Source organism: Stegodyphus dumicola, chromosome 2 (assembly GCF_044657685.1).
Source record: "Stegodyphus dumicola isolate Sdum_Otavi_A_Nest chromosome 2, ASM4465768v1".
Lineage (NCBI taxonomy): Eukaryota > Metazoa > Arthropoda > Arachnida > Araneae > Eresidae > Stegodyphus > Stegodyphus dumicola.
This window is the reverse complement of record NC_140769.1, coordinates 175440351-175462382: the sequence shown is the minus strand read 5'-3', so window position 1 is coordinate 175462382 and position 22032 is coordinate 175440351. Positions and strand designations below refer to the sequence as shown.

The window sequence follows — 22032 nt, the reverse complement described above, 5'->3', positions numbered from 1 at the left end:
TTTCTGAAGAATGCATTTCTGAAGACTCATTGAAACAAAGACAAAAAATTGCTTTAATTATTAAAAAATGTGTATACATATATTTCTATGTAAACTAAATTCGTACCAAAATAGTTATCACAATAAATATGAAGTAAAACTTTCATACAAAGTTTAATAATACAGATAATTTGGCATACTGTACAGTAAGAATAAATAAAATATGTTACATATAGAAGTATACTAAGTTGGAGAAATATCACTTACAATAAAGCAAATTTAGAATGAAAATGAGAAATTTAGAAAAATTGAAAAATTTAGAACATGTAACAACTTCTTTTGAATTTTGTTCCTTTTTATTCGATTTTAATGAAGCATTTTGTAAGTGTTCGGGCAAAATAATTTGAAAATAACATAACATATATACTTGAATAAACGTCTAGAGATGAAAGAAACGGAAATATTGTTTGGATATTCAAACCTTTAAATTCACTTCTAACTAATAACAAACTGTTGAACTGGAATGGTTAAATCAAAAATGAATATTCGTAAAAGTTATCCTCAAGTCATTGACTGGAATTATGCATTTTTAAAGTAAATGCGTAAGATACCTGAAGCATGTAAACATTGCAATTATATTTATAAGCGACGTTTAATTATACAGCGGTTTAAAAGATAAACATCCCAATCAGCTGCAAGATGGTGTATAAATTTTGCTTTCCGCAAAATATAGCTTGTCTGTTGACTAGAAATTATATCTGTAAACACATAAACAATTAGTTACATATATATATATACACTTTAGATGTCAAATGTGTTCTACACCTTACAACAAAATGAGCTAGAGAAAAATAAATGTATTTAACGAAGAGGATCATAAAAATATCTGTAATACTATGCTGTTTGTATATAATATTAGAAGTTTAGATACTGGTTTTACAAAGTAAATTATTGCCTGTTAGAACCCATATGTTATCTAATATTGTTTAATATGATGCTAAATGGTAAGAGTTTAAGCGAAGAAAATTCTGAAATTGTCATTGTGGGCTGCTCGAAGTGGAATAAGGATTCTTTGAATAACCCGGTCAGTGTATTAACCGTTTTCTTTAATTCCCTATATCAATAAAAGGCAACTGCAAAATGACCCTTAGTTGTGAAATCCAAGTTGGAGACGAACTTTCATTTAACATTTTATAGTTTGGCTGATAGATGTAGACATATTAGGAATTTAAGACTAAGAAGTCTTGAAAAATGTTAAGTCGATAATGCTGTTGTTTAGAATTAAGCATTATCCAAATGTATTGGCAACAAATATATTTGCCAGTGCTTCTGACATCTTTCGAAGTTATTTGAAACGTTTTGCATACTTTGTTGGTACAGCATAAATACACTATATTGCTTACTATAGCTCATTATATTGCTTACTATGTCTTAGTCTGCGATTATTGCTTACTTATTTACTCAATAAAAGAAGAAAAGTTATTTGTTTCCTTCACAGCATCGTTGTCAGGGGGTGGATTGATGAAACGAAAGAAATAAATGAATCAGCCTGTTTCTGAACTGATAATGATACAAGTTATAAATTAGAATTTAATAGCTCAATAATGCAAGTGATATTTTCGCAACAGTTTTGAACTATTGCTGTTGTTAAACGTCTTCTTTTTCCATTGCCTGAACTGCATACATGTCAAGTTTGAGGCATTTGGCTCTAGTTTGTCCTTCTAGGAACTCTCAGTAGAGATACTTCAGCTTTGAGAACTCTGAGCTTTACGGGGTAATGCAAAATTTTAAGGGGTGATAGAAAACACCTAAAAACACATTTCATCGTACTAATAACACATGAGCATAACTGAAGCGGTGAGATCATAGAGGGTACTTTCAAGTGAAAACATGCAGTCTCTGGTCTGATGATGTGTTATTTTACGAATCAAGAGAAGGTGAGTAAATACTGCATGGATCGAACTAGAAACGGAATTGCAAAGGAAGCCTTAGTGACAACAATGGAGAACTTTCCACTTTTCACTTTTTTATCAGGTTATAGCAGTCCGTAAGGCGTTCAAGTCGTCAGAGAAATCCCATTTTACAGAGAATACTTTGCGTAGGATTGGAGATCGTCCCCAACATAGCACTCAAGAAATCTCCTATTTTGTAAGTGTGCCCAATATACGATGCGGGTTAATTATGTGACGAACAATTACATCCTTCTGAGGCACAAAGGGGAAAGCCTTGACACATGCATATTATCAGCTTCCTATCGATTCTGCCTGCTGGCTGTTTTAGCAGATTGCAGCGCAGCCAGAGTTTGATGCATATGCCTAGATCTGCGTCAAAATGCCCGTGAGGAAATTATTAATTACTAAAATTCTCATGTGAGGGTAACCAGTAATTCCCATACCACAGAATCTCATATCAGAAAACATCCATATACCATACGCTACGTATCCACATAGTACCAGTTAGCATTTCTGAAGCATACTTGAGTTGTAGATGCCTATGATTATTTAATTGGTCATTACCTTTTGTAAGGGCAACTTGATGGAAGAACGTATCGAGTGATTTCACAAAATGTTTTGTCAGAACTAGTGAATTCTGTTTCAGTATACTTAAAAACATATATGCGATCTCAAAACGATAGAGTACCACCTCACTTCTGCATGGATGAGCGTTATGCCTAGAATGCAACATTTCCAGAACAACAGTTAGGTTATTTTGTTGAAATATGGCAAGGCGCACAAAGGTTATCTGCCTCAACTGAGAAATTTGTAAGGGAAACTTGCTCGTATTCACGTTAAGCAGTGGGGAAAACCACAAACTCAATCATGTAACAGCCCATTCGCCTGGGATCGAATTCTCAGTATTTATTTAACGCTCTTTGAAAGCTCATCGTGCTTAATGACGTTCCAAGCTCAATTTAGAACTGTACACAACTATATATTAGATACATCGCAGTTCCTTTGTAACCGATTCACGCTAAATGTTAGTTAAAAGGGGAAAAATTTAGCATTAATGTCCTTAGAATAGAAATCATTCCAGTACATAAAATATCTCGCTGGAATATCGTGCTTTTGGCTTTTATTATTCACGACGCTGTTTCTAGGCTTCCCTTCTGAAAGAAACTAAATAACAAATTTGACTATCCAACTCCTGGTTGCATGTTCGTATGGGACATAACATTAGTCACAAACAGTTGCAATTTTAAAAGCATGAATTATTTTGTATGATTTTATCTTTTAAAAATCTGATGTAGACACCACACGACTTCCTTGAATGGCCTATTAAATTATACAAATATTCTGTTGCGTTTCATTTACACTTATTTCCTAAAATTTCATTTGAGATGAATATCTCATTCAATAAATTCAGTTCTCACTTAACGTCGAGACAAAAATATGTAAAACCCCAAAACATCTTCATTAAAAACTGTAAGTACCCCCCAGAAAAAAAGAACTAAAATATCAAATATGGTTAAAAACACTTTAAAAAGTTTTGTAATTCAAATTGTATTTTCGACACAAAAACAAACAATTCAGCAAATGGTGAGACAAGAAAAATTTTCGGTGCACAAAAATTTAAATTTAACTTTCAGTCCCACTGAGCAAAAGGACATTGAAGTTAGCGCACCAACATACCGAATTTACTATGCTTTTAAGCGTTTCAAATGTGAGCAAATAGCCGTTACATTAGGTTTACTGCCCCTTACATTTTAAAATTGTTGATAGTTCTACAACTATCGCATGCAAATCAACTAAAGATAAAAACCTTAACCAGAACATAAGAACAACATAATTCAATCACTTTTCAAGCAAAAAATGCACAATTTACCAATATATATATATATATATATATATATAAACAGAGCTTACCAACCCGAGTAAGAGGGTGGATGTATATATACAAGTTTGGTGTGTCTGATTGCAATAAAAAAGGCACGTACACAAATGAAGTTACAGCAGTCCCAAATACAAAATTTCAGCGTACTACGGCTAATCATTCTTGAGTTACGCAAGATACGAACGTACGTACGCACAGATGTCACGAAAAAAAATTCCTTCTGAATCAATTTTGATCCCATCTTACAAACCGTTTCGAAAAGAAAAAAAATCCTTTATCATATCTGTACGTACTGATGTCAAGCAAAAAAAAAAAAAAAAAAAAAAAAAAAAAAACACGTTCATATGGATTCGAGAGCGGTCGAAAAGGATATTTTAGTTGAAATGTGATGCCCAAAATTTTTCGAGATTACAGTGCTTCTTTTACTTTGGACAAAGAACTAAAAATGCACACAAGATTAGTCTAAAATATTATATATAACTAAGCTTATATAACAGCAACCATAATTTAATGCATGTAAAACATATGCTTGCAGTGTTTCGTAAGAGCAAGCTTACAGTGTTCAGTTTATTCCATTGGCTTAACTTCATTCTAGAGGAAATGGCACCTACATATTCTACGTCAGGAAAGCCATGATCACTAATATCCCAATTTTTTGTTTGCTTGGGATAATGGTTCACTTCTTTTGAAGATAATGCATGTTTTTACATAGTAGTCAACTTTCTTTTGTTCATGTTCACATTACATTCATGAAAGAAAAACATTTAAATTAACCGACATGTATCCATTTTGGTAAGAGGCAGACAATTATTATTCTGGCCATAAATATGGTTTAACCACTAGCCTGCTTTGTTGCTTAACAAGTAGTTTCAGTTCTTGCAATGGTTGTGAATCTAATAACAAAATTCAGCCGAGAGCTCAAACTTTCTTCCAGCACTGTTATGGGGATGCTCTGAAGTCCTGCAGAGAACGGAAGTTGTATATTCCTTTGGCCTGAAATTTGAAAAAAAAAATCTTGACTCAAATTTCTTCAAATAAATTAAATTTTATAATGCAACCTTGAGATATTTATTGATGTGGCATTATGGACAACAAATAATATAATATACAAATAATATGCTCTATAAGACATGTCATTTTTAATATTTCGAGCATACTCGCCATTTTCAACTTTTTGTACAAAGTGTTTAAAAACATTGCGTTAAAAATTACTTAGACTCATTTTTCAAGTATAAGGACTGAATCAAATGAAATTAAATTATGTTAATTTGTTAATATTTTTTCCTTGCGATGAAAATAGTTTCAGTAAAGTAATTTCAACAAATGTTTAATACAAATTTCGAATATTATGGACCAGTTTTTTCCTGAATATGACGATTTTGATCACGGATCACATTTTAGTAAAAACATACAAAAGTGAAATTTCTGTACGCGCCTTTTACTAGAAAATTTCAGTTAATAAATAATATTCTCCTAGAAAGATCTTTAAGGAGGAAAAAACAGGTCCATGGTCCATCAAACCTGGATTAAAAATTTGTTGAAATTAGATAACTGAAACTACTTTCATTGCAAGGGGAAAAAATAATAAACTAACGAAATTTAATTTAATATAATAAATAATTTAAAAAATAGCATCCTGCGAAAATATAATCTTTTTCCAGCAAAAAGTCTATATTTGAGAAACATTCATTTGAAAATAAAATGTGCTTAAATATCTTTTATAACACTTATATTTCTTCCGTTAAGCTTTTAAGTAATGATATATCGATTAATTTTGATCGTAAGTGGGTGTGTGTGTGATTATGGAAACGCCTCGAGGGCTATCTGCCTAAGAGGAAGGATGCCTTCGTGGAGGACTTTCTAAGGGAAACTGGCTCGTATACACGTTACACATGGGGAAAACCACGAAAACGCCCATGCAGCCAGCCCGTTCGCGGGATTCGAACCTCGGACCGAGGTACCAGTGTTCAGCGACTTTACCGCTCGGCCGTTGGTGGGCCTGATCGTAAGTGGATAAAAGTTTTCGATTAATTATGGGAAGTGTATGAGAAGCAGTTGTCTTATTGATAGAATTTTCTTACGATGAACATAGAAAAATTGAATTTCGAAAATTTTATTAAAAGATACTACACGACTAAAATCATTACGGCGTTTATGTTACTTGATTAATTTCTTGAATTACAATCGTTAAAGTGATATTTAGTCGTACCAATCATGTTTGAAACGTTCTCTGTACGGTTCGATAGGTAACCTAACTTGGTTTTCATTCCCAGCAATAATAATGTTGCTCAAACATTAAAGTACGCTATCTAACCATATTATTGTCATATAGAAATTTCCAGAAGTTTCAATTTATTCACATCAGTACAATAAGGGTAAAGTTGTTTAAGCAGATAAATTTATTTCCCATGAATTTAAGGGGATTATCAAACTTATTTTTCAAATCGACTAATTTGCTCCCTTAGCAGAAATACGTATATTACACATTTACAGTCAGTAAAGAGCATACTTGTCGTCACAATATGAATTAAGGTGGTAGGGTCTCACTTGTTCTGGTAGCATACACCATGTCAAGGCTCCGATGTACAGCTAAGCGATTATTCGCTATGTCTAGATAAGCAAACATAACGTACTAAAATTGTGTAAAGGATAATTTTATTAACATCTCAATTTAGGTGAACAGAAGGTACTGCCGGTGCTTACAAACCAGCCAACAGTTATGGAGTGCACTCGAAAAGTAGAATTGTAAATTAAAACTAAGTCTTAATTAGCCAAAGGTTACGCATGGATATTGTTGTGTTTTTTTTCTTTCCTGACACCAGTTGTGTTATTTCTTCCTTCACGTTCGTACAGGGTTCGCGTGGATTTGGAGTGAATAACGACGACAGCACTTGATGGAATATCGAAACACACTTTATCGGTCAGTATTGTCAGGACAGCTCCAAAACACGTTTTACACTCGTCGAAGATCTACTATACACTCGCTGGAACAATCAGCGACACAACCTTCAGGTTATCAGGCTATAACGGTAGAGACAACAGCTTCACTGCAAAGCACCAGAGTACAGCTCCCGACTCGGTTCGATCGTTCTCGGAACTCCACTTACTCTCTAGACTCTCCACGCTACAATTCGCGATGTTCTCGACGACACACAGAGCACAGCTCCCGACTCTTCGGTTCAGTCGTTTCCGGAGCTTAACACACTCTCTCGACGATGCACTAACCGCGATACACTAAGAGACTCTTCGATGCACTCGACGACCAACTCAGAACTCGCTGCTCGGCTGTCAACTCGCTAGACGAGGCACACTCTGACTGAGGGCCAGCAGGGTTTGTATAGCTTTCGGCTTGTGTTTGAGAACATTCTGGCCTAAACTGGTAAGAATTCGTTACAGAAGGTTCTCCATCCGTCCATGGTATATCGCCAAATAGGCGATTTCTCGCCAAATGTGGCAACCCTGCTTTCCCTTGCCATTAACGCCGTTGACAGGAACGCTATCGAAGAATATCAACTACTAACGTGGCCTTCAGCAGGCGGAATGAGCTCTGAATAAAACAACCTCAAACGCTTTCTTAAATACACGGGAGCTAAAATTTGCATTCTGGCAGGAAAATGGAAAGAACGAAGTGACAATAAAGGCTCGTAACATAAAATGACTGGTTAGTTAACATAAATACCTCACAAGGTAATAAAATTACGAAATATATATTGAACCGGAAGGTTTACATGCGAGATAATATAACATTTGTGGAACTCCATTTATAAATAAAAGCGCACTTACAAGGCATTTACAATATGCGAAAAGAAACAATTCATTTTTGAAGGGTAATATATAATTCAACAATTGTTGCCAACATAGGGCAGTAACATAAGTAAGTGGAAAAGTGTTAAAACTTTGGATTATGAGAAAATTAACAGGGAAAACGTTGGACGATGAGATAATTAACATCTTATACATTAATCGGAGACATTTCTAGTGTGAAAAGAGGTTTTCATGTTTGATTCATGGGCAAAATAAGAATATTCATAGAATAATTATGCACAGAAGATATCAATATTAAATACATAATACTTTGAGTTCTTAATAAAGTATTGTGTAGAAAGTGTAAAGCGATAGAAATAAGTAATACTAAAATGATACTAACAAAGGGAAAAGATAATTTATCTTCACTTTGTCCACTACTGTATCAGTTACACTCTCATAATGTCCCTTTGAGAAGTGTCCCTCCGTGTGCAAAACTGGGGTTTGGGATATAACTACAATAGCTGACAGGATTTCGCCGACTGGATGACTTGAAGACATTAGGAATTTCTTCACTTGGTTTGTTTCAGTAAGATGGATACTAAAAAAGACACCAGGTATTATTCGTCAACACATAAAAAATTATTAAATCATAAAGCAAGCAAACTTAAAAACTGAAACACAGAATATGCAATAGTCAAGCGATTTTAAATTCAATGGATTCAGTTAAACGTAACACAAAGAATGTTAAAAACAAAGAGCCTATATAACACATCTGACGATTTTGTGAAATTCTTTCTCCTTTTCCGAATTGCAAAGCCAGTACAGCATTCAGAAACATCATTTGGCATAATCACTCCATATATAATAAATTACATAATTGTTTCACCTTTAAAACATTCTTCTGAATATGCAAGAAAATATGAATTTAATTACATAAAGCGACATGAAAATTTAGAGCATTTGTAAGGATTATGTTAATTTTCCTAACAGTTAAATTTTGAGTTAAAGTTCCTTTCCTGTCTTCCTGAATTTCAACTTACTTCTTCCGCCCAGAACACAGTTTTAGATTCGCGCTTGAATTCAAATTGAAGAGAAGTATTTAACCGCGAAGTTCTACTGTCTTCGTCAAAGAGAACCAGTGATTCTGGCTAGCACGCGTCCGCCTTTTTAGGCTACTCTTTCTTAAGCTATTATTACGCTCGGCCGAACTTTAGGCCCTTGATAGCTTCGCCGTTATTCAGCACGAACTCAAGCGATTATTCGCTTACCAGTTCTTAAGATTTTTCACATTCAACTGTAACTTAAAAGTACACAGTACAGAATCTTACACATTATGATAGAACATATAAAGGAAAAACTGAAACATACCCTAGATATAATTTTCCTTTTAACTTTCCTAATTTTCCTGTAACTGTTATTTCTGCTTGTGCAGCTTCAAATCCGTAAGACTTGAGATAGTTCAGGGTTTGGAGATATATTGTAATTTGATACTGGTGTACTAAAAATTAAATAAAAGTCTAGTGTAGAAACATTCACAATGCAATGGAGTAGAAATAGAAATGGTAATAATACAATGCAAAGCAAGATAAGCTATAATTAAGAATATGAAATTAAAACTAGTGATTAATTGATTAATTTATCATTACCGAAAGTGTAAATAGTTGTAAATATTTTTTGTGAGGGAAAACACATACGTATGATTTAGTTGCATTTCACAAATCAGTTTTCGAACAGTATAATTTAATAAAAATATAACATTTGAATTTTAAGAAATTATTACAAAAACTTAAATATAAACTGCATAACCACTTCTTTGCTTCTGTATAAAATCTTCATGCTTTTATTCATGGAATAATAATAATTGCCATTAATGAAGTATACAGAGTTATGACTGGTGAATTAGTAATTATATATTTTAATTTGTTCATCATTTTTGTAATTTAAAGATTAAAAAAATCACGTATAAATTTCAATTACATACGTAATCAAGTTTATGAATTTAATATATACAGTTTTTATATCTGTGAATATAACTGCCACCATTTTTGATTACAGAACAATGAAACATTTTTCGATTTGTAATATGCATTCCTAATTTCTTAGTTTTCAATGTATACATATTTTTTTTTTTTTGTCTTTCACTGAACTGTTATAAACCAAATGCTAGTTAAAGGATATAGAGAATTTTGTAAACTCATGGAAAAGCAAAACATCTGTACACCGGATAATGTTTACTCAAGATTGGATCCAAATTTAAGCACTAACAAGCCGAGACATTTAAAAAGATTAAAATACGATGGATGTTTTATAATTTCTACTCAGACGAAAAGTTTCTCATTTATTTAAAATTTTTTTATTGAAAACTGAGCCACTAACAGAAATTCATATTCATTAAGGAACATATTAAATTCTTTTTTTTTTTTTACAATTATGTGGTTATAGACTTCTGACATATTATTTTACATAACGTATGTATTTGCATTAGTACAATAACCGTTTCTACCTTAATTATAGCGCATTTTTGCATTTGTCTCTTTCACCACATTTTTCGGCCCTAATACAAGGAATTAATGTTTTCATACATTATAGCAGCAGTCTCAAAATGGCGGCAGGATAATTAAAATTGCTGCGGGTAGCAATTTTATGCGACCTGCGAATATACTTAAATTATGCATTTGTTTTTAATACATTATATTGTGCTTATAGATTTAGATATATCATAAATTCACTGCACAGTGGATAGTAATATAATGCTTATTGGGAGAACATGAAAGAGATAACAGGTATAGGAACAGTTTGAAGCAAAGCTTATGCTTGTGCACTCCTATAGTTATATTATTAATCGCCCGGCCTCGCCAACTGTTAAGCTTGCCACCCAATTTTAGAATTACAAGGAAGAACACCTCGGTGGTCGGTCCGAAGGACTTCCACTTTGCCTTTCACTAACCTCTCGACTGGATTTCGGCTAGATTTGTATTTTTAGTACACTCTTTTTATAGCACAAACTATAACGCCTACGAATATTCATGCCTTCTCCGAGATTAGAGCCCCGGCGGTTTGATATGGCAGTCAGCGTCACTAATCACTATACCGCTATACCGTTTGAGCAGGGAAGAAAGGACGAGCAGGTACAGGTTAAAGCAAGGGCGAATATCCAGGTAGCTATCGCCAGGTCTTTCTAACTTCTAAACTTCCGCTCGAGATGGAATTCTGAGGAAAAATACTCCAAAGTGCGATCGCAAGATCTCCACCTCTCTTTCCTTTCACTAGCCGCTCGAAAGGATTTTGGCTTGCCTATATTTTGAGTGCACCCTTGACTCACAGTCATTATAGGCTTACAAACATTCTAAGGGATCCTTCGCCAGGATTCGAATGCGGGTCATTCTGTATGGTAGTCAGCGACAGTAGTCATTATATTCCGATTGAGTGTAAACCTAGCATTGGCACACAGCCAAAAATACATACATAATGCACTCTAACAACGCTGCGACTGGTGAGCACGAAAGGAAAGCCGAGGAAAGAAAGGGCATTAATTATTGCATCTTGGAAAATGATAATTAAGCGTAACATAAACACTGCAGACGTAGCCATAAAGACTGAAAGTGACATAAGCAGTAACTTTGGAATATTCTCTTTATTAAGCAAGGCGCCATTATATAGTTTAAATTACCCTTGGACTGTTGAGGAAACGAGATCTAAACATACTGTCTACAAAAGCTTGGTACCAAAAAAGGTTTTACCAAAAATTATCTCTTTTTCATGCAGCGAAATGAGGAAATGAGGAAAAGTTCGGTGCGTAATTTAAATTGCTGCGGTATGCAATTGTTTTGGAAAAAATAGTTAAATGACTGGCATCAATCAATGTAAGAAGATGTGAGGTGTGGTTTGTGAGAAATTATTTTAAGTGATAAATAGGTTAGAAGGTGAAGAGGAGGATATTGATAGAAATTGGAAGAAATAGAGGAGCGAAAGGAATAAAAGAAAGATTTGAGAGGTTCTAAGGAGTTCGGCAAAACGAAGAAGAAATGATGAAAAATACGCAATGTGGATTTGATAGAGAGATAAAATATGTCGTTAGAAACTGAGTAATTTGCAAGGTTAAAACATCGACTGAGCAGTGGAATTTCGCTTTTGATACTTATGTTTAAGAAGAGGTTGATAACTATTGTTAAGTTGCAAACGATCAACTGAATTAAATAGTTATTTGCTGTACCTTCAAAAGTGACATTTATTGTATAATGAATGAAACGGACGTGAAAGTGTTAATTCACGTCTTTAAAAAAGACGTAAAGCCTCAGCTACCGATACGACGATCTCTGTGCTGTGTTCCCGTCTATGATGGACTGATATTTAATGAGTGAACAGAAAAATTCCAGACTTAGAATATCGGCTGTTATGTTGTGCAACTATTCGGGTGCGATGTTTCTATCCACGTGTATTCGCCACAGCGAAATACTGCATTTGTCACACCTTGAATGATGTTCGAGACTGTTATTTAGTGAATAATGAAAGAGAAGAACGGGAATGTGTGCACAGTCTTAGTAGACATAAAGATTCCGATTACGACAATTGTGCGAAGATCCGGACGATGAGTGTCCATCTACGATATGTAACAAAGAGGATGTTCTGGTCTGATGTTTAGCGTGATGAAGAAGACAGGGCTGTTGTTAAATACATAAGATTATGTTAAGGAGTGTGCATTTAATTCTCTTTGTACTCTTGCTCTGAGTGAAGCGTAGATTGCGTTAATCCTCAGCATCGTTTAATTTTTTCAGTTTTCCCGGAACCCCGAATGGTGCTCATGTCACTCATCTTCTCCGCTTAATGTGTAGGAGTGAATGTATGATCATTATGAAAGAACTCCCACTAAATCCGAAGTCAGGTTAAATTTTATATGACTATTACGAATTTGTTTGAATTTTATGTAAGAGATATTGACCAATATGTTGAATGGTCACCTAAGGAATATTAAAAATGCATATTGTGACAAATAAGCTACCTTAATTATCCGTGTACCATGTTACAGCCTACAGAATTCTGGATTATGTTTATTAAACTGAGCCTGGTATAAATGATTGCGGTTATACTCGATTATGGTTAAAAAGATCTGAGTAAATCAGAATTGAAAATTTGTGTTTATCAATGAGAACCTGATAAACCAAATCTCTTTTTCTACGAAGCTTTTGCAGTTCCTTATAAGGCCAAAACTGTATAAAAATTAAAGATAATTTATTTTAAATTAAAAAAATACTCATTAAAGAATAATACCTAACGAAGTTTGGAGCCTGTAACATTGTACTTAAGTTATATAAGAAAATTGCTCTAGCAGCACTTTGATTTTTCACAGATTTCATTTGATTGAGCAAGTAAAAAAACAATCATAATAATGTTTCCTAAAAATTCTTTCCTTTAACAATAAAAATGTTTTTGTTTTTTATAAATTTCCTTCTAAAGAGGTAGATTTAAAGAAAGGTTACCATTACTAACCACAGAACGGCCTTTCAGGACCAACCTTCAAGTAGAATCTCCTGTCACTGTAATGCTTTCCATCTAGAAATGTGTATGTGGGAGCAAAAATACCCATGATAGCACATTTTTCTCCATGAGGACCACAGTCGCACTGACCTTTCAGGAATTCTGCCCAGGAGGGACATTCAACTCCAACGAATAAACATCCATTTTGGTTGAAGGAGTATATGAAGAAATCGAAAGCTCGAAAGTGCTGGCAAGCAATCAGGTTGCCAAGTGCTGTTAAAAAAAGAAATAATTTTATACTTCATTTAGACCAAAACCATGTAGTTGCACCATTTGTTTTAACTTGCACAGTTAATATTAACCAGACTTAATATTAAGAGTGTTCTATCTTTAATCTGATTCTTATATATTTAATCTGATCGTCTAGCTCAGACGTTAGTGCAAGCAAGGGTAAGAGAATTTAAAATTTAGTTAGAATTAACTGCAGTTTATATATTGTTGAGCAACTAGCTGATTTGCTGTTTGTAAGTATTAGAGCTGATTCTGTTTCAAACTATTGGCACTCGTTTGAGGATACTTCGATTTTAACTGCTGTCTGATCCTGATAAGCGACTCTTCTGCAGGGTGTTTCCAAATTCGACAGACAAATTCATAGCGAAAAATTACCATAGAATGTCTGGCGACCCACATTTAGAGGGTGAAAATCGCAAGACGTCAAGAGGACAGTGAGCCAGATGAAGAGAGTGACCTAACGAATGCAAGGATTAGAAGCACTAACGGTCGAGTAGTGACCTTTTATATCAGACACCTGTGGATACACTGAAGGATCAGACAGCACGGATCGTCGCCGTTTCAAAAGACATCGCCAGCACAACGGGTATGTTTGAACATGTTTGGCAATCTTTCGTCCATCAGTGTCGTCTGTCCTCTGTCCTTCACGGACACAACTTCTCGTCTTCTTCTTTCTAACTTTAAACTGTGATGCATTGTAATCCTACTTCATTTCGAATAAATGTTTTTCTACTTATTATTGCCTCCTTTGTTTTATTCGACATCACACCCTTTATAACTATTTTTGCAATTTTCTCGCACTAAACCTGGTCTGCGACCTAATGTTCTATGACAATGTTTAAACCTTTTAATGCCTACTATCACCCTTCTTAATTCGTCGGTAGAATTCAGAAACACCCTGTAGAGAAATGTCTTGTTCTACAGAATTTGATTTTGATAATTATAAATTTCCTTCTAAAGAGTTAGATAAGTTTCAGAAAGTTAAGGTCGATAAGTAATCGACAATTTGCTTTGCAAATTTTCGGTTTAGATATAATCCACCAGGATTGCGCAAATGAAATCAGTTGAATTTTAAATTTTCATTTGTGTAAATTTATTGTAGTCAGGGTAATAATTAGACAACATTTAGCCGTCAAATACGCTTTCAAGTTAATTGTTATACATTTAATATTTTATTCTAAGAATTCGCACCAATAAAATTATTAAATGAATCTATTTTATTATTTATTAATATTATTTTACTGTCACATCCCATAAAAGAATTTGTATTATTATTTTTCTTTAGTATTTATTTTAATTCAAGATAGCTCATTAGGTTTTACTGTTTAACAAGAGAGTGCATTGTGGATAATTTTCAATGGGACAGTGGATCGTATTTTTATTACATTGGAAAAACCTCGAATGCTCTTACAGACAATCCATTTGCAAAATCCTATCCATTTAGAACTGACAATTTTGAGCGGTCTTACCATTTATGTAAATATGTAAAGCAAATAATAATAATGTTAACTGTTTGGAATTTAAATAATCAAATTTAAACCTAAAGTACTATTTTCCCTGAACATATCAAAGAATAAAAGGGCACAGAATATTCTAGAATGTTGGACTAAAGCTCTTTCATCTGACTTCCATTTTTTAGAAGTTCAAAATATTAGCTAAAATACCTTCTATGTAAAAAATTCGAAACCTTCTAGAAGAAGTGGTTTGCCTTTTAGAGTAAAGAAAAATTTTCCTTACTGTGAGACAACAATAACTAAACACTCCGGTAGGAGAAGAGAGGAGTACAGAATGGACAGTCAACTAAAAACCCATGCAGTGATGGACGGGAACAGTTGTTGACAGTTGAAAGCAGGGTCCGAACAGCCGAACGGACCCCATATACCTGGCCGATGCCAGAGGAAATTCCCGTTTCAACGGAAAAGTGACAATAGAGAAGGACAAGCAAAGGCCGCAACAGTATAGAAGGTGAAGGCCATTTGGGCAAGGCCTTCGCCTTCCATCAAGATGGCCTTGATTTGGTGGTCGAAGGACCAATGGGCCGTAACCGGATCGAATGCTGGACCCCCAAAAGCCTCGTTTCGTTAAGCATCTTTCATCGATAGCTGCGTAGGCGAAGCAGACGCTGGCTGCAAATTTCTACATTCCTTGAACTTGTTCAAGTGGTTTATTTAGTGTTAACTACCTTTCCTTCCTGAGTCAAGATGGCATAATTATTTGCTTTAGGGACAAAAGGCGGACACTGAACTAAATTAAGTGTTAACTTAATATTTTGGAAGTTTTCTCTGATTTTCAGAAGGAATTCTGCTGTTATTAGTAATGTGAAAGGAATTCTCAGAAACGGCTAAGTAGAGAAGTGCATCAGTTTCATCCCGGTTTATCTGCATTGAAACTTATCAGCCATGGATAATTGCAATTTGATAGGGAACTATATCAGGACTATTCCGAAACAGATTATTGATGCTCGCATGAGAAAATATGTTGGTGCTAAATGAAATTCTGTACTGAGCGATTATTCTAATTAACATTAAAAGAAAATATAGACGGTGTACAGTTTTAGAACAATTATTAATGTCTAAAAATCTACACAGTACTTTTTTAAATGCTCGATCTAATATCCTTTTTTTCTGGATTATAAGTCTGCATAGTGATTTCCGTCATAGAATTGCTTTTCATAAACTTTCCAACGGTTATGATTTCCATTTCTCTTCCGATGCTTTACTGAGTCCATCAATAGTGGTGGTTTTGTGCTCAGAAAAAACACTTTTCAAGATACCAAAAGCACATTAGTGTAAGGTGAAGCAGCAAGGGATTCGAAGTTGCAATTCCCCATATAGTAAACTGATAACTTATGCGTTAGGCTACGAGAATTGATTATGTATTTATGAAAGATATTTAAAAAAGATCTTTTCTATTTTTTTAAATTCTCTTAAATATAAGAATAACATTATACTTTCTATATTTTTAATAATTATAATTATATTATAATAATGTGTTCAATTCTGCTATCAAGTAGGTGGTTAACATGTTGCATTTATAGGTCTCTTTTTTTTACAGTCATCATCGTGAAACCAGACTATCAAGAAGACTGCAGCTGATTTTTCAGAGTGATCTCTTTCATGAGAGGGTTATTATTATTCGGAAAGATATGGATAAAAATGGAATGTATTTCTTAGCTTGAATAAAAGGGATTTCCTATCACAACCTAATTACATAAAAACATAAGAATGTTTTTTATATAATTAAAATTAAATGTTATGTAATTATTTGAAAAGCAAGAATGTTTTTCAAATTAGGTTGCTGTATGTTAGCTGTATGTGATTGCTTAGCTGTATGTTATGACTTGTTCCTAAAATCAATTGTTTTATTTGAAATAGGTTATATGATGTATCCGCCATCGAAACAGCTGTGATGAAGATTTTAAATAACAATCCTTTAAGTGCTTTTCAGCTGTCATCACTTCATGATAAGACTATATATAAATATTTCAGAGAGGAAGTAATTTTGCCCTTGTCTATTTTTAATAAATTAATTATTCTTGAGTAGCTTCAGAGTTGCTTTTAAATAACCACTTTGTGCACATCAATTAAAAGCATTAAACTGCGAACCTTCAGTTGGGATATCTTCTTTGAAAGACCGTATTATTGTCTTTTCACACCCAGGAGGATCTCCACCGCCAGGATAGAAATCAAGATCTCCATCGTCTTCATGTGTGCCAAATCCTAGAAAAATAAACAGAGTCGGATATGAAACAGAATAACAAAATGTAAGATACAGTAACATGTGAATCTGGACGTGTTGTCTATTCATACTTATCTACACATGTGCACTGAATCTTAAATACACTATTACATGTGAATGTGTGAGAAGAATGGAGCTTTCATGCTGTCGGAACTGCCGCTGTCTTACGAGAAGCGTCTTTTGAGGCCTTTATCTTTTATTTTAAACCATACATTCTATATAAAAGCACTCTATTTCTGCCTTCTCTTAAAGTTGGTACCCTTATTTTTGAAGCATGATGTATATAGTTTTAAAGGCAATCAAGGGGAATTAATCAATGCCCAACGCAGAGATTAGATTATTAGTTTCACGCAAGGCATTGTCCTGTAAGTTTACGAATTTGCATTAAGTTAACGTTAAATGTTTACGAAACATTGGAAAATCTGATTGTAAAGCAAAATAAACTTTTTACTGAATTTTAGATGAAACAGGAAATACCATTTGTGCGTATAACTAACCGCCGCCACTTGCGATTATTTAAATTGGGATTCATATTCAAATATAGTAATCAGAGATTGTCCTATTTAAAGTAGTTCAGTAGTAACTTGGAATTTTGCTTTGTCTTTTTAGAAGCTCATCAACAGTTCCTTTACAGGTAGTCAGACAAATATAGAAGAATATACGTAATTATTTTTTTAAATATTTTCAGTATAAGATTACAGATTATATATATGTAATATATTCAGGAGCAGGAAGCAATGACCAGGAAATTGCGGGCGAATGCAGATTAAATCTTCAGTTTCATGTTCTGCAACTTGTTGCGGCTACACAGAAGTCGGCAGATTAAATGTGACTATTCCAAAAGGCTTGCATTTATTGTAACTTTGTAGCAAGAAAGCAGCAGCAGACAGACAGCAGTTTAGCTAGGCCAAAGCCTGGAGAGCAAGTGCGTAATGATCAGGATGAAATCTCAAGTCAGACTGAGTTAATTTTGGTTTTCAAAGCATTTTGATTGGACAGTTAATATTGCTGTAAAATTCCCATTGGCTGGTTGAGTTTTAGTTCAATTTGCATCACCAGAATTATGTAAGAGTCATATGACATAGATTTTTCTCGAAATGACGCAGTGCAAATAGATGTTGCTATTTTTAGAATAGAGAAGGGAAATTAATCTACGCTGTTAATTTAATCGTTTTCATATTATTTTTCTTACATATATATATAGATATTAGATTTAACTTAATTTATTCAAAGTAAGCGATTACATTATACTGTTTATTATCATTATGAAATAACATTTAAGCACAAAAGATTTTTGGCAACAAATAATAAGTTGTGAACAAATTACTTTAATCCGCCATTTCTGCTTTTCTTTAATAATGTTTATATCTTACCTTGAAAGACAGACACTCCCGGATCGGAGTGGATGACGTCAACAAAAACAGCATCACTTGGATCTAACCGCACCTTGTCCGGAACATTGCGAAAGAAAGGTCCAGCCGGATCGAGTCCTAAATGAAAATTGCCAAAATTAATCAGAATAATAACCACTAGTTACTTGGATTTGATTTTCTGATTTGATTTATCTCTATTAAGCCTTTGTCCATACGAAGGGAGTTTTGGCTATGTTATGTACAATGGGGTCGAAGACCGCCGCAAAAGATTTTATTCTAAAGGACAGAATTTTGTAACTATGCCTCAATTTCAGAAAAAAAAACGAAAAATAATTATTTCAAATTTTTATATAATTATTTTATCCCTTTAGAGCTTCATTTACTAACGCAAACATAAATATTTATTCATGCTGTTAAAGCTGAAAGATTTTAGAAAACTAATACTAAAGCTAAAATGTATTTAGTCAAATGTGCTATATTTAGTTTGTTATATTAAACTTATTCAGATGACATAGCATCAGAATTTCACGTTGAAATTTCGCCAGAGAGGTGATGAAAGGAACCCTTTATAATGGGCGAATAACTTCATAAGTATTTGACCAAGGTATTGATGTCGACTATCCATTTCATTCAGCGATAAACGGTTGTGGGAATCTATTTAATTTACTTAACAGTTAATTTATTTTTAATCAACCTTTTCTATCACTCTTGCTTTCAACTCATACTTCCTTGCCAGAATGTAAACGATCTAGCTCGTGTGTATTCAAATGAGGTAGAAAGAAGTTAGCATTTAAGGGAAGCTTTTAGAAGGGAATTAAGAACACATTTTGACTGGAGGACACATTGCTATCTTCGATTTCCTAGCGATTAAACTTCTGTGGTGTTGAGCTATTCTTGGCATTAGGCTTGTTTATGTCTACGTTTACGAATCAGAGACAGCCCGCGCGGTAATTAAGTTGTGAGGCCGCTAGGCTAAATTTAAGTTCATTTAATTTCAAGTTAGTCATTACCTTTTGAGTTAGACCAAAAGGACCTGCTATGCGTAATCCTGCCGTATTGGCTAAATTGAAAAATACAGGTACATTGTCATTTGAATTACAGCAGATCCACGAACGGTGTCGTGCATTTAGGTCTCCACCTAGGATAATATGTTTTCCAAGAGATAGTAGAATATATAAGTCAGCCAGGACTGCCTGGTTTGGCATATTGTAATTTGAATTACAGCAGTTCCACGAGCGGTGTCATGCATTTAGGTCTCCACCTAGGATAATATGTTTTCCAATAGATAATAGAATATATAAGTCAGCCAGGACTGCCTGGTTTGGTATACTGTAATTTGAATTATAGCAGTTCCACGAGCGGTGTCGTGCATTTAGGTCTCCACCTAGGATAATATGTTTTCCAAGAGCTAGTAGAATATATAAGTCAGCCAGGACTGCCTGGTTTGGTTTATTTAATTATGGCAAAGCACACTAGGGCTATCTGCCTAAGGGGAGGGATGCCTTCATGGAGGACTTTCTAAAGGAAACTGACTCGTATACACGTTACACACGAAGGAAACCACGAAAACGCCCATGCAGCCAGTCTGTTCACGGGATTCGAACCTCGGACCGAACTACTAGTGTTCAGCGACTTTACCGCTCGGCTGCTGGTGGGCCCCAGCCAGGACTGCCTGAGCAGTAAGTCCTGGTGTTATGTAAGTGGAAACAAAACTACATGTTGTGGATGCGCTTGTAATTGAGTGAAACAACTGAGGCAACCATTTAAGTGAAAATTGCCGCACTCACTTTACATTTGAAGAAAACCACGAAGTCACCCCACTTGAAGAGTTAATGCCATAATGATAGTGCGATGACTAATTCTGAGAAACCTATACTTAGAAATGGCGTTGTTAGAACCTAATGTCTGTCAGGTACGACACAAGTTTGTACTTTATGGCTACTATCTTCAAGCGTCAGAAGAGTAAATGCTAAAACAGTAGTCAATAATTGTTTTCAGTTTCCGCTGGGCAATTCTGTTGCTTTGTAGATTCTGTAACCGATCTGACCAGTATCTGGCTTCTGTTTGCTTGAGTCTGTTAAGTGCTATGTATGGGCAGGAGAACACAAAGTAGTCTGAATGGCCCTCCTCCCAACATTCCCAGTTGCCACCTCTCTCAAGCGAAAGCGGCAGAGGTATAAAGGGAAGAGCCTATGACCAGTGAGGAAATAATTCGTGTAATTACTATTGTTTCCGCAAGGCTTAATTTCTAAAATTAGAAGTGCTGGGCTCATGGGCAGATTTTCTATAATTTAATCTAACTACTCAAATCTGCAAAAATATTTCCAATATTCTTTCTGATATAAATTTGCGTGTAAATGCAGCAGCGCTGTTCAAACCTGCACTAATATAAACTCAATTACCTTTACTGTAAATTCCACAGAGCAGGGGTTCTCCAAACATTCTTGAATGCCTTTATTGGTACAGCAAGCATCTCTAATCACCGAACCTTTATTGGTACAGTGATTAGAGATGCTTGCTGCCATATCGTTGGGACGAGGTTTGAATCCCGTAAAAGACATGGAGGTTTGCAAGTGGCCGAGACTGCTAGCAATTGTAGCATAGGGGCGCTTAAAATTCTTCCGAGCCCAAAGTAATCTCGAGTGGTTTGGTTGTTGGGGAAGAGAAGGGGAAACTCTCAGATTCATCACCCGGAGTCTTGGGTCGGAGCTGCCTAATTAGTGCATTGGGACTATACCTTTACGACCAATGATGAAACTGCTGTCTCGGCTATTTCTACCTTTACCTATCCCATTTATTACATAGTGATCTCGATTCGAAATCTTGAATCGCACCTTTTCATTCACCTCTGAAATAATTGTAATAATAGTGAGTTGTTTAAAGGGAAGTGGAAAGGAAGAGATTACTAACCTGTAATTCTTCCTAATTTGTGCAGTCGCTCTCCAGCATAACCTGCTATGTGTGCGCCTAAGCTGTGTCCAATTACATGAAAACTCTCAGGACTAGTTCCTAGTGTTTTCTAAAATTATAAATATAATTAAAGACTTGTTTACGTTTTCCTTTATATGTACAATATAATTTCAACGATATGTTATATAATATGTATAACATTATTTCAACATATGTATTACAATATTGCTTATAACATGTACAATATTGTTTCAACAAAAATTTATACATTATATACAGTATTATTTCGACATGTGTTTGAGAGTACATTCTTAGCCAATAGAATGAAATTCCATTTTCATTATAATACCAAGAACTTTGTAGCTAATTTAAAAGCAATCGAAATAGAAAAATATTTTAGCAGTACAAAGAGGTAAAATGTAAATTATTAATGTTAAATTAATCTTTTTCATGTAAAGATGCAAATTCTAAATAAGATGAAAAATTTAATTTCCTAATTATTTATGGAGCATACAGATATTAATTATTAATGCTTATTAGATTTATTAATATTGTTTCCTTCATTATTTTAAAGGTTGTTTTGAAAGAAAAATGCACTACAAAACTATTCTTGTATGGTACATAGAAAACGAAATAAATGAAAAATATATGAACATACTCTTTCTATGAAGCCTTTAAACTAAAGCAA

The 22032-nt window shown here is 34.3% G+C and overlaps 1 protein-coding gene across 1 annotated transcript in view; it reads right to left on the bottom strand.

The window, feature by feature from the left end:
* Positions 1-665: 665 nt before the first annotated feature.
* LOC118186971 (pancreatic lipase-related protein 2-like) overlaps positions 666-22032 on the bottom strand; it is a 91165-nt gene continuing 69798 nt past the window's right edge. Inside the window, exons 4-10 of the mRNA XM_035357136.2 lie at positions 21345-21453; positions 18435-18551; positions 16929-17042; positions 13045-13305; positions 8926-9055; positions 7958-8155; positions 666-4803 (exon numbers count right to left, since the gene is read on the bottom strand). Coding sequence (XP_035213027.1) covers positions 4704-4803; positions 7958-8155; positions 8926-9055; positions 13045-13305; positions 16929-17042; positions 18435-18551; positions 21345-21453 — 1029 coding nt within the window. The 3' untranslated portion in view covers positions 666-4703. The remainder of the gene's footprint in view (positions 4804-7957; positions 8156-8925; positions 9056-13044; positions 13306-16928; positions 17043-18434; positions 18552-21344; positions 21454-22032) is intronic.